This window comes from Pristiophorus japonicus, chromosome 9, assembly GCF_044704955.1.
Source record: "Pristiophorus japonicus isolate sPriJap1 chromosome 9, sPriJap1.hap1, whole genome shotgun sequence".
In the NCBI taxonomy this organism is placed as follows: Eukaryota; Metazoa; Chordata; class Chondrichthyes; family Pristiophoridae; genus Pristiophorus; species Pristiophorus japonicus.
Window position 1 is genome coordinate 13,087,270 of NC_091985.1, and position 12,370 is coordinate 13,099,639.

The 12,370-nt window shown below is 46.1% G+C and overlaps 1 protein-coding gene across 1 annotated transcript in view; it reads right to left on the minus strand.

Moving 5' to 3' along the window:
- Window positions 1-12,370, minus strand: part of cd109 (CD109 molecule) — a 222,920-nt gene that overhangs the window by 161,551 nt on the left and 48,999 nt on the right. Inside the window, exons 10-13 of the mRNA XM_070889012.1 lie at window positions 6,234-6,892; window positions 6,026-6,033; window positions 5,008-5,178; window positions 342-794 (exon numbers count right to left, since the gene is read on the minus strand). Coding sequence (XP_070745113.1) covers window positions 342-794; window positions 5,008-5,178; window positions 6,026-6,033; window positions 6,234-6,892 — 1,291 coding nt within the window. The remainder of the gene's footprint in view (window positions 1-341; window positions 795-5,007; window positions 5,179-6,025; window positions 6,034-6,233; window positions 6,893-12,370) is intronic.

Sequence of the window (12,370 nt, forward strand, 5' to 3'; positions counted from 1 at the left end):
CCTAAGTGGAGGAAGAGGATCCGGGAGGGCACTGAGCACCTCGAGTCTCGTCGCCGAGAATATGCAGAAAGCAAGCGCAGGCAGCGGAAGGAGTGTACGGCAAACCAGACTCACCACCCACACTTTCCTTCAACCACTGTCTGCCCCACCTGTGATAGAGATTGTAATTCCCATATTGGACTGTTCACTCACCTCAGAACTCACTTTTGAAGTGGAAGCAAGTCTTCCTCGATATCGAGGGACAGCCTGTGATGATATGTGGGTGTCGCTGGGGGTCTCTGGAATTTCGATGAATGTCTTAGCGCTCTTTCTCAGATGTTTCCTATTTCAGCGATACTCACGGCCATCTTCTGCAATGATCTGATATGATTGAATGCTGACTCGTTTCTGGACCTGAACTTTTTGCCACTCTTTGTTTTCTCGCATTTGTTTGAGTCTCACTGTTTCTCCTTCCTGCAGTGTAGGAAGTGCTGTAGCACCTCTGTTGTAGTAGTGTGCTTGTTTGGCATGGTTCCTTCCTTTGTTGACGATGACATCATGTATGATTCTTAGTTTGAGTAGTTCATTTGCGATTGCGATGCTTGTCTTTGTGTGGCGACCGAGTAAGCATTGTGGTGACGAACTATCAAGGCCTTCAGTTGGTGTTTGTCGGCAGATGAGAAGGTTCATGTAGAAGTTACCATAGTCTACCTTTGTATTCTTGGTTAACCACTTTGCGAGCTTAACTGCGTTCTCAACCTTTCCGTTGCTTTGTGGATATTCTGGTGAGCTTGTTGGGTGATTGAATCCATATTCTGTGGCAATGTTTGTGAACTGTTGTGAGTTGCAGGGAGGTCCATTGTCGGATTGAACCTTGTCTGGAATACCGTGGTATAGAAACATAGAAAATAAGTGCAGGAGTAGGCCATTCGGCCCTTCGAGCCTGCACCACCATTCGATAAGATCATGGCTGATCATTCCCTCAGTACCCCTTTCCTGCTTTCTCTCCATACCCCTTGATCCCCTTAGCCATAAGGGCCATATCTAACTCCCTCTTGAACATATCCAATGAACTGGCATCTACAACTTTCTGCGGCAGGGAATTCCACAGGTTAACAACTCTCTGAGTGAAGACGTTTCTCCTCATCTCAGTTCTAAATGGCCTACCCCTTATCCTAAGACTGTGTCCCCTGGTTCTGGATTTCCCCAACATCGGGAACAATCTACCCGCATCTAACCTGTCAAGTCCTGTCTGAATCTTGTATGTTTCTATGACATCCCCTCTCATCATTCTAAACTCCAATGTATAAAGGCCCAGTTGATCCAGTTTCTCCTCATATGTCAGTCCAGCCATCCTGGGAATCAGTCTGGCGAACCTTCGCTGCACTCCCTCAATAGCAAGAACTTCCTTCATCATATTAGGAGACCAAAACTGAACACAATATTCCAGGTGAGGTCTTACCAAGGCCCTGTACAACTGCAGTAAGACCTCCCTGCTCCTATACTCAAATCCCCTAGCTATGAAGGCCAACATACCATTTGCCTTCTTTACCGCCTGCTGTATCCGTATGCCAACTTTCAATGACTGATGAACCATGACACCCAGGTCTCGCTGCACCTCCCCTTTTCCTAACCTGCCACCATTCAGATAATATTCTATATTCGCGTTTTTGCCCCCAAAGTGGATAACCTCACATTTATCCACATTATACTGCATCTGCCATACATTTGCCCACTCACCTAACCTGTCTAACTCACCCTGCAGCCTCTTAGCGTCCCCCTCACTGTTCACACCGCCAGCCAGTTTAGTGTCATCTGCAAACTTGGATATATTACACTCAATTCCTTAATGTATATTGTAAAGAGCTGGGGTCCCAGCACTGAGCCCTGCGGCACTCCACTAGTCACTGCCTGCCATTCTGAAAAGGACACATTTATCCCGACTCTCTGCTTCCTGTCTGCCAGCGAGTTCTCTATCCAATTCAGTATATTACCCCCAATACCATGTGCTTTGATTTTGCACACCAATCTCTTGTGTGGGACCTTGTCAAAAGCTTTTTGAAAGTCCAAATACACCACATCCACTGGTTCTCCTTTGTCCACTCTACTAGTTGCATCCTCAAAAAATTCCAGAAGATTTGTCAAGCATGATTTCCCCTTCATAAATCTATGCTGATTTGGACCGATCCTGTCACTGCTTTCCAAATGCGCAGCTATTTCATCCTTAATAATTGATTCCAACATTTTCCCCACCACTGATGTCAGGCGAACCAGTCTATAATTTCCCGTTTTCTCTCTCCTCCGCTTTTAAAAAGTGGTGTTACATTAGTTACCCTCCAGTCCATAAGAACTGATCCCAAGTCGATAGACTGTTGGAAAATGATCACCAACGCATCCACTATTTCTAGGGCCACTTCCTTAAGTACTCTGGGTTGCAGACTAACAGGCCATGGGGATTTATCCGCCTTCAATACCATCAATTTCCCTAACACAATTTCCCGCCTAAGAAGGATATCCTTTAGTTCCTCCTTCTCACTAGACCCTCGGTCCCTTCGTACTTCCGGAAGGTTATTTGTGTCTTCCTTCGTGAAGTCAGAACCAAAGTATTTGTTCAATTGGTCTGCCATTTCTTTGTTCCCCATCATAAATTCACTTGAATCCGACTGCAAGGGACCTTGCAGTTTGTCTTCACTAATCTTTTTCATTTCACATATCTATAGAAGCTTTTGCAGTCAGTTTTTATGTTCCCAGCAACCTACTTCTCGTACTCTATTTTCCCCCTCTTAATTAAACCCTTTGTCCTCCTCTGCTGAATTCTAAATTTCTCCCAGTCCTCAGGTTTGCTGCTTTTTCTGGCCAATTTATATGCCTCTTCCTTGGATTTAACACTATCCTTAATTTTCCTTGTTAGCCACGGTTGAGACACCTTCCCCATTTTATTTTGTACAATTGCTGAAGTTCATCCATGTGATCTTGAAATGTTTGCCATTGCCTATCCACCGTCAACCCTTTAAGTATCATTTGCCAGTCTATTCTAGCCAATTCACACCTCAAACCATCGAAGTTACCTTTCCTTAAGTTCAGGACCCTAGTTTCTGAATTAACTGTGTCACTCTCCATCCTAATAAAGAATTCTACCATGTTATGGTCACTCTTTCCCAAGGGGTCTCGCACAACAAGATTGCTAATTAGTCCTTTTTCATTACACATCACCCAGTCTAGGATGGCCAGCTCCCTGGTTGGTTCCTCGACATATTGATCTAGAAAACGATCCCTAATACACACCAGGAAATCCTCCTCCACCGCATTGCTACCAGTTTGGTTAGCCCAATCAATATGTCGATTAAAGTCACCCATGATAACTGCTGTACCTTTATTGAATACATCCCTAATTTCTTGTTTGATGCTGTCCCCAACCTTACTGCTACTGTTTGGTGGTCTGTTCAAAACTCCCACTAGCGTTTTCTGCCCTTTGGTATTCCGCAGCTCCAACCATACCAATTCCACATCATCCAAGCTAATGTCCTTTCTTGCATTAATTTCCTCTTTAACCAGCAATGCCACCTCGCCTCCTTTTCCTCTCTGTCTATCCTTCCTAAATGTTGAATACCCCTGGATGTTGAGTTCCCAGCCTTGGTCACCCTGGAGCCATATCTCCGTGATGCCAATTACATCATACCCATTAACTGCTATCTGCGCAGTTAATTCATCCACCTTATTCCGAATACTCCTTGCATTGAGGCACAGAGCCTTCAGGCTTGTCTTTCGAACACACTTTGCCCTTTAGATTTTTGCTTTTTACCTTAGGTTTCTCTGCCCTCCACTTTTACTTTTCTTCTTTCTATCTTTTGCTTCTGCCCCCATTCTACTTCCCTCTGTCTCTCTGCATAGGTTCCCATCCCCCTGCCATATTAGTTTAACTCCTTCCCAACAGCACTAGCAAAAACTCCCCCTAAGAGATTGGTTCCGGTCCTGCCCAGGTGCAGACCGTCTGGTTTGTACTGGTCCCACCTCCCCCAGAACCGGTTCCAATGTCCCAGGAATTTGAATCCCTTCCTGCTGCACCACTGCTCAAGCCACGTATTCATCTGAGCTATCCTGCGATTCCTACTCTGACTAGCACGTGGCACTGGTAGCAATCCTGAGATTACTACTTTTGAAGTTGGAGAAGTGTTTCTTGAGGTGTTTGATGATGACAGTGGCATCTTTCTTTCAGTGCATCTTATCTATCTCAAAATAGTCAGAGTAGTAGTCCACTGTCCATAGAATGTGAATATGTCACAACCAATCTTTTCCCACAGTCTCTGAGGGAGGTCATGACTTATCAATGGTTCTTTTGGTTGGCTCGATTGATAGGTGTTAAATGTTTCACTTTGAAACATAGTCTTTAATGTCACTGTTCAGTCCTGGCCAGTAAACGAATCCTCTGGCACGTCGAAGAAGTCACTGACAAATGTCGGATATTTGGTATGACACAGCGATAGCCTTTGAAGATTATGCCATCCTGTGTTGTGAGTTCAGCACAAACTTTGAAGTATGCATGCGTTTCAGGCAGGCGTTCATGTGTCGTTTCTGGCCATCCTGTTGTGATTTGTTGTATGACAAGTTGTAGTGTGGAGTCGCTTGCAGTTGCGCATTGTATGGTCATCAGTCTTTGTTTGGGAGAAAGTCCACCATGTGGATGCATTCCACTGCAATTTCTGTCAGTGATCTCTCCACGTTTTCGAGGTATGAGCGTGAGAGGGTATCTGCCAGGTACATTTCTTTTCCTGGTTGATACTTTAATTCAATGGCATATTGGTTGAGCCAAATGAGAAGATGTTGTAGTCGCTAGGGTGCTGCAGATAACGGCTTGCATCCTATGGCAACCAAAGGCTTATGGTCTGTCCATAGCATGGTCTTGTGACCATACATATATTGATGGTTTCGTTCCATTGATTTGAGAGCTCCTTTTCGATTTGAGAGTATCGCGTTTCTGCTGGAGTGAGCGCTCGGCTCGCGTATGCGATTGGTTGCAGAGAGATGAACCCAAGACCCTTGCTCGAACCATTTCCTTGACCTTCGGTTTGTGGTCAAAGTACCTGTGTACCGGAGAATCAGTCACGTGTTGTTTGATAGCTTCAAACACTTTGTCTTGTTCTTCAGTCCATTTCCAGACCCTGCCTTTATGAGTAAGCCGTCGCAGAAGCTCGCTGAGGTCTGAAAGATATGACAAGAATATTTGCGAGGTACTTTCTCATGCCGACAAATCATTGTACACCTGCGACATCCTGCGGTTTCTGCATTTCGTCGATTGCAGCTACTTTGCTTGGATCGGCTTCGAGTCCATCACTAGACAGTATTTGTCCCATGTATTTTACTTGGGAGCTCTTGTATTCAAACTTATCGAAGTTTAGTTTGATGTTTCGTTTACTGCATCTCTGCATGAATCATGATCATAATTGGCCCCTTTAAGTGTCTCACTCTGTACAGTGATCAAGATATCATCTGCAATCTTGTCGACTCCATCTAGACCGTCAAGGTTCTGGTCTAGTTTCTGCTGGAAGATTTCCGGGGCAGGACTGATGGCATTCTCTTATATCGACATCATCCCCATGGAGTCTGGAAGGTTGTGAGGTAGGAGGACTGTGTCTCGTTCACATTGCAAGAAACCCTCCTTGCAGTCTGTTTTAGTGAAGACCTTTACATTTGACATCTGTGGCAAGATGTCATCGATCACAGGAAGTGGATAGTGTCCGCGTTTCAGGGAATTGTTCAGATGTTGAATGTCGGTACATTCTCGTATCTTTCCATTTTGTTTTTGTACAGTCACTAGACTGGATACCTAGTCCATCGGTTCAACCATTTTCATGATGATTTGTCATTTTTCCAAATTATCAAGTTTCTCATTAGCGTTTGTTTGATCGTTATTGGCACCCGTCTGGCTTTACAAGTCCCCACCATTGGAATGGTTGCATGGTTGTCATATAGTGACAGTAATGTCTTAAATTCTTTTATCTTTAAGCCTTGAGGTAAGTATCTAAGAGGTGGCACATTGCATTTTTACCATTTGACCTTTAATGGAGAAGGAAGCCATAATCTTATTCGGATACTTTCTGTCAGCTTTGTCCTCGATTGTGCGATCAACTTTACCAAGCATCTCTACACTCATGACTTCAAAATCAGAATCATAACTCTCTTCATATAGCGCATGAACTTTTGACTTGCCCTTATATTGAGGGTTATGTGTAGACTTTTGCCTCGATCCACTTTACCTGCACTTTTGAGAAAAGTGATTTTGTTTGCTGCGACTTGTGTAGATCTTCCTATATGCTGGGCATTTCGTTTTTGACAGCTCATGTCTTTTGCCACAATATCTGCAATTGTTCGTGACTTCTATGTCTTTGGATTCTTTCTTTGTGGGTCGGGCTTTCTGTCTGGTAGCTTTGACATCTTCAGAATCTGTTTTAGTGAACTTCATGGATTTCACTTGTGCAACTGTGGCCTCTGTAACTTTACAGAGCATCACACATTTATCAAGTGTTAGGCTTGAATCTTGCAACAACCTCTTATGCAGAATGTTATCAGATATTGCGCAGACTATGCGGTCTCTGACGAAATCATCCCTCAAATTGCTGAAGTCACATGACGATGCTAGCTCCCTCAATTTCACGAGATATCTGTAAAACCACATGTCCCCTTGTACACAGTTGTTAAACTGGTATCGTTCATAGATGATGTTGGTTTTACCTTTACAGTGCTCTTCCCAGAGCTTCAAAATAATCTCAACGTTCTGCTTGTCTTCTTCTGATTTGTAGGGAAGGTTATTGTGGATATCTAGGGCATCTCTGCCAATGGCAGTGATAAACGTTCCAACCCTAATTCTATCTGGCTTTCCCACAATATTTGTGATAATTTCATAGCTGTCCCACAGCTGTTTGAATTTTTACCAGTTGGCTTTCAAATCGCCAGTCACCTGCTATGGAGGTGGGAGAGGAATGTGCGCAGGAGTTGGCACCGTGCTGGTCATGATAGCTTGCTACAGTTTAGGATTTTGTGTTCGTCACATACATGTATACAGTTCAAATATCCAGAGAACTAGAACAAGTCAAATAGTAAAATATTGTGGCCATGTATTTGTCAAAATACTTTTTCAATCGAAGCTCTACAATAAATTGGCCACTATAAATTTACATTACTAATGCCTCTATAGGTTATTTGACAAGCTTATGACTATTTATCGACCTTCACGGATCCACGAGCAATGTGTAGGAAGCACGTTCTGCACTGCACTGCTCAACGTTGATTTCGATCGGTTCGAAAAAGCTTTACAGTTCCAATATTTTGGTCATAGATGCGGTCGACGAAAGATCCGAAGTATCCACTTCTGACAGCAGGTATTTTGTAATCTCTTAAACAATCTTAGTTCAACATAACTCTATTTATTTGGGAGATCTCAGACAGCCATGTGGGGCTAAAGATCTTCACAGACCTTCTCTCTCTCAATACTCCATATACCTCCTAGCTAGAGGGAGCTAAACATTATCTCGTTAGAGGGGTGATGGGTGAGCGGGACTTGGTGCGAGTTAGGACATGGACAGCTGAGTTTTGGATCACCTCTAGTTTATGCAACTTGGGTTGTGTGTGGAGAAAGAGTCAAACTGAACACTGTGAGCTCAAAGTAAAGTGTGACCGTAGTCTTTTATTGCAGGTCTCCAGAGTTCCTCTCCAACCTCTCCAAGCCTCCTTAATACCTGTGCTCCCAAGGGATTATGGGATCCCTTGGGACTCCAGGGGATGAGCCCTCTGGTGGCTGTACAGAGTAAATACAAGTTTACATATATAACAACGCTCCCCCCAAAGTCAATGGTGTAACTATTTACAATGTGAGTCGATCTGGGGCCCTTCATGCCCTGGTTGATCGTCTCGGTATGAAAGCTTGTGTTGTTGAATCATTTGTTGGGCCCTCACGGGGCTGCTGTGCAGCTGGCCTTGCTGGGCTGCCTGGTGTGTTGGGCCCTGCTGGGCTGCTGTGCCTGATGGGTTCTGTGTCTTGGTCAACCGTGGTGCCGGTTGCCACTGGTGTGTATGAGAGCCGCCTGCTCTCTACCTGTTCATGTAGATCAGGGTGAACTAACGAGAGCCTTGTCTTAAGTGCTCTTTTCATGAGCAGTTCAGCAGGTAGGATCCCAGTGAATGAGTGTGGTCTCGTGCGATAGCTAAGCAGGACTCGGGATAGGCGGGTCTGCAGTGAGCCTTCAGTTACCCTCTTCAAGCCTTGCTTGATGGTTTGCACTGCTCTCTCTGCCTGACCATTGGATGCTGGTTTAAACGGGGCAGATGTGACATATTTGATCCCGTTACGGGTCAGGAATTCTTTGAACTCAGCACTGGTAAAACATGGCCTGTTGTCGCTCACCAGGACATCGGGTAGGCCATGTGTGGCAAACATGGCCCACAGGCTTTCAGTAGGAGCAGCGGATGTGCTAGCTGACATTATCTCACATTCAATCCACTTCGAGTATGCCACAAGGAACATTTTACCCAAGAACGGGCCTGCATAATCGACGTGTACCCTAGACCACGGATTGGAGGGCCAAGACCATAAACTTAGCGGCGCCTCCCTGGGTACATTGCTTTACTGTGAACATGTATTACATCTGTGAACGCAGGACTCTAAGTCCGCATCGATACCAGGCCACCACATGTGGGATCTGGCTAACGCTTTCATCATTACGATGCCTGGGTGGGTACTGTAGAGTCATTGTTGAAGGTGTCTGCCCTTCTTGGGGACCACTACTCAATTGCCCCACAGAAGGCAGTCTGCCTTTATAGACATTTAATCTTTGCACCACTAGAACGACTTTACCTCTTCCTGCATTTCCACTGGGACACTGGACCAGCTCCTATGAAGCACACAGCTTGTGACGAGAGATAATAAGGGGTCCTGGCTTGTCCAGGTTTTGATCTGCTGGGCAGTGATTGCTCACTCTCAAATGCTTCCATAACCATGGCTAGATCTGTGGGCTGTGCCATTTCCACCCCTGTGGTGGGCAATGGCAACCGACTAAGAGCATTGGCGCAGTTTTCTGTGCCTGGCCTGTGGCGGATGGCGTAGTTGTATGCGGACAACATGAGCGCCCATCTCTGGATGCAGACCGATGCCTTGGTATTTATTCCTTTACTCTCGGAGAACAGGGATATAAGTGGCTTATGATCAGCCCAAACAGGTATTGATGCATTTTCTTTACCCCATAAACACACGCTAACGCTTCTTTCTCAATCATGCTGTAGGCTCTCTCAGCCTTAGACAGACTCCTGGATGCATAAGCAACCGGTTGCAGTTTCCCGAGATCATTAGCTTGTTGCAATACACAGCCGACGCCATATGACGACACATCACATGCTAGTACCAAACGCTTACATGGATGGTACAATACAAGCAATTTGTTTGAGCATAACAATTTTCTCATTTTTACAAAGGCATTTTCTTGGCTTTTGCCCGAAACCCATTCATCCCCTTTTCGTAGTAAGACATGCAGTGGTTCTAGCAGTGTGCTGAGACCCGTTAAGAAGTTACCAAAGTAGTTCAGGAGTCCCAGAAACGACCGCAGCTCTGTCACGTTCTGTGGCATCGGTGCTTTCTCGATTACGCGTTGGTGGGCCTGATGCCATCCGCTGCAATTCTCCTTCCCAGGAACTCCACTTCAGGCACCAAGAAAACGCACTTCAAGCGTTTCAACCTGAACCCCACGCGGTTGAGTCGATTAAGAACCTCCTCTAGGTTCTGCAGATGCTCGACTGTGTTCTGGCCTCTGACCAAGATGTCGTCCTGGAAAACCACGGTGTGCGGGACCGACTTCAGTAAGCTTTCCATGTTTCTCTGGAATATCGCCGCCACCGATCGGATTCCAAACGGGCATCTGTTATAAACAAAAAGACCTTAGTACGTGTTGATACAGGTGAGGGCCTTCGATGATTCCTCCAGTTCCTGCGTCATGTAGGCTGAAGTCAGATCCAGCTTTGTGAATGTCTTTCCTCCCTGCAGCATTGCAAAGAGGTCGTCGGCCTTTGGTAGTGGGTACTGGTCCTGCAGGGAGGAACGATTGATAGTTACTTTGTAATCGCCACAGATTCTGACAGTGCCGTCTCCCTTGAGGACTGGGATGATAGGACTGGCCCACTCGTTGAACTCGATCGGGGAAATGATGCCCTCTCTTTGCAACCAGTCTAGCTTGGTCTCTACCCTTTCTCTCATCATGTACGGTACTGGTCTCACCTTGTGATGGATGGGTCGGGCCCCTGTAATTAGGTGGATCTGCGGATCTACACTTTTGCTCCTTGGAATTTCACGATGCCTGATTCGACCAGCGAAGGAAATTTGTTTCAGACCTGGGCACACAAAGTGTCGTCAGCGGGCGATAGTGCTCGGATGTCGTCCCAGTTCCAGCATATATTTCCCAGCCAGCTCCTGCCGAGCAACGTGGGACCATCGCCCGGTACCACCCAGAGTGGTAGCTTGTACACCGCTCCATCGTGGGAGACCTTTATGGTAGCACTGCCGATTACAGGTATCAGTTCTTTCGTGTAAGATCTTAGTTTCATGAGAACTTGAGTTAAGACTGGCCTTGAGGCCTTGTTGCACCACAACCTTTCGAAAGTCTTTTTGCCCATGATGGAATGGTTCGCACCCGTGTCCAGCTCCATTGACACCGGGAGTCCATTTCGTTCAACATTCAGCATTATCGGGGGACAATTCGTGGTGAATGTGTGCACCCCATGTACCTGTGCCTCTTCGATCTGTGGCTCTGGTTCGTCGTGATCCCCCGTGGATCTGTCCTCCTCTGCAACATGGTGGTTTGCAGGTTTAACAGGCCTAGCAGCTCGCCTACACATACGTTGGAGGTGTCCCATTGTTCCACAGACCTTGCAAACGTACTCTTTGAATTGGCATGAATGGAAACGATGATCACCCCCGCTGCACCAACAAGGTGTTAATGGCCTTACATTCATCACCCTTGATGATGGACTCTGAGACATCTGCGGACGTGTAGTTGCAGGTATGTGTGACCTGCCCTGTATGTTACGATTCAAAAACAACATCACTTTGTTCACAGTACTTGTAGCAGCACTTGTGTGCTGAGAGATTTGCTTCGTATTGTCACTGGTGGCAATGAACGCCTGAGTTATCGCTCTGGCCTTACTCAAGGTTGGGGTCTCTACAGTCAAAAGTTTGCGAAGTATGGTTTCGTAGCCAATGCCAAATACGGAAAAGACTCTGAGCATGTGCTCCAAATGTCTTTCAAATTCGCAATGTCCTGCAAGGTCCTCTTAGCTCGGTGACATAACTCGCCACTTCCTGGCCTTCAGACCGTTTGTAGGTGTAGAACCGGTACCTCGCCATCAGAAAGCTTTCCTTCAGATTCAAATGTTCTCAGACCATGGCACACAAATCGTCGTACGATTTCTCCGTCGGTTTCGCTGGAGTGAGCAGATTCTTCATGAGGCCATACGTTGGTGCCCCACAGACGGTGAGGAGGATCGCCCTTCGTTTGGCAGTGCTCTCTTCCCCATCTAGCTCGTTGGCCACGAAGTATTGGTCGTGTCGCTCCACAAAAGTTTCCCAATCATCTCCCTCTGAGAATTTCTCCAGGATGTCCACTGTTCTCTGCATCTTTGGGTTCGCTATCTGTATCTCGTCGCCAGTTGTTGTGTATGGAGAAAGAGTCAGACTGAACACTGTGAGCTCAAAGTAAAGTGTGACCTTAGTCTTTTATTGCAGGTCTCCAGAATTCCTCTCCAACCTGTGAAGCCTCCTTAAATACCTGTGCTCCCAAGGGATTATGAGATCCCTTGGGACTCCAGGGGATGAGCCCTCTGGTGGCTGTACAGAGTAAATACAAGTTTACGTATATAACAGATAGAATATGGGATGCCAGCCAGCAATTTCACCTCCCCGCCCGCTGGATTTAATCCAGGCGAGCAGGGTAACAGTCACCCCCTATTATTTCAGTCCAAGCAGGCTACAGCGCCATCTCTGGAGCATGACAGAAGAGCAACGTCATACCAGTACCATTACAATAACAGCAACTTGCATCTTTAACGTAGCGAAATGTCCCAAGGCGCTTTGAGGGAGCGTATTTTGGACAGAATTTGACACCGAGCCACGTAAGGAGTTAGGTGACCAAAAGATTGATCAAAGAGATAGATTTTAAGGAGCATCTTAAAGGAGGAAAGAGAGGCGGCGAGGTTTAGGGAGGGAATTTCAGAGCTTAGAGCCGAGGCAGATTCAGTAGTAAAGGGAATTGGAGTAATACTTGAAGGGCAGAAAACCTGTAGGGGTATGGGGATAGAGCCGGGGGAGTGGGACTAGTTAGATTGCTCTTTCAATGAGCCGGCACAATCATGATTG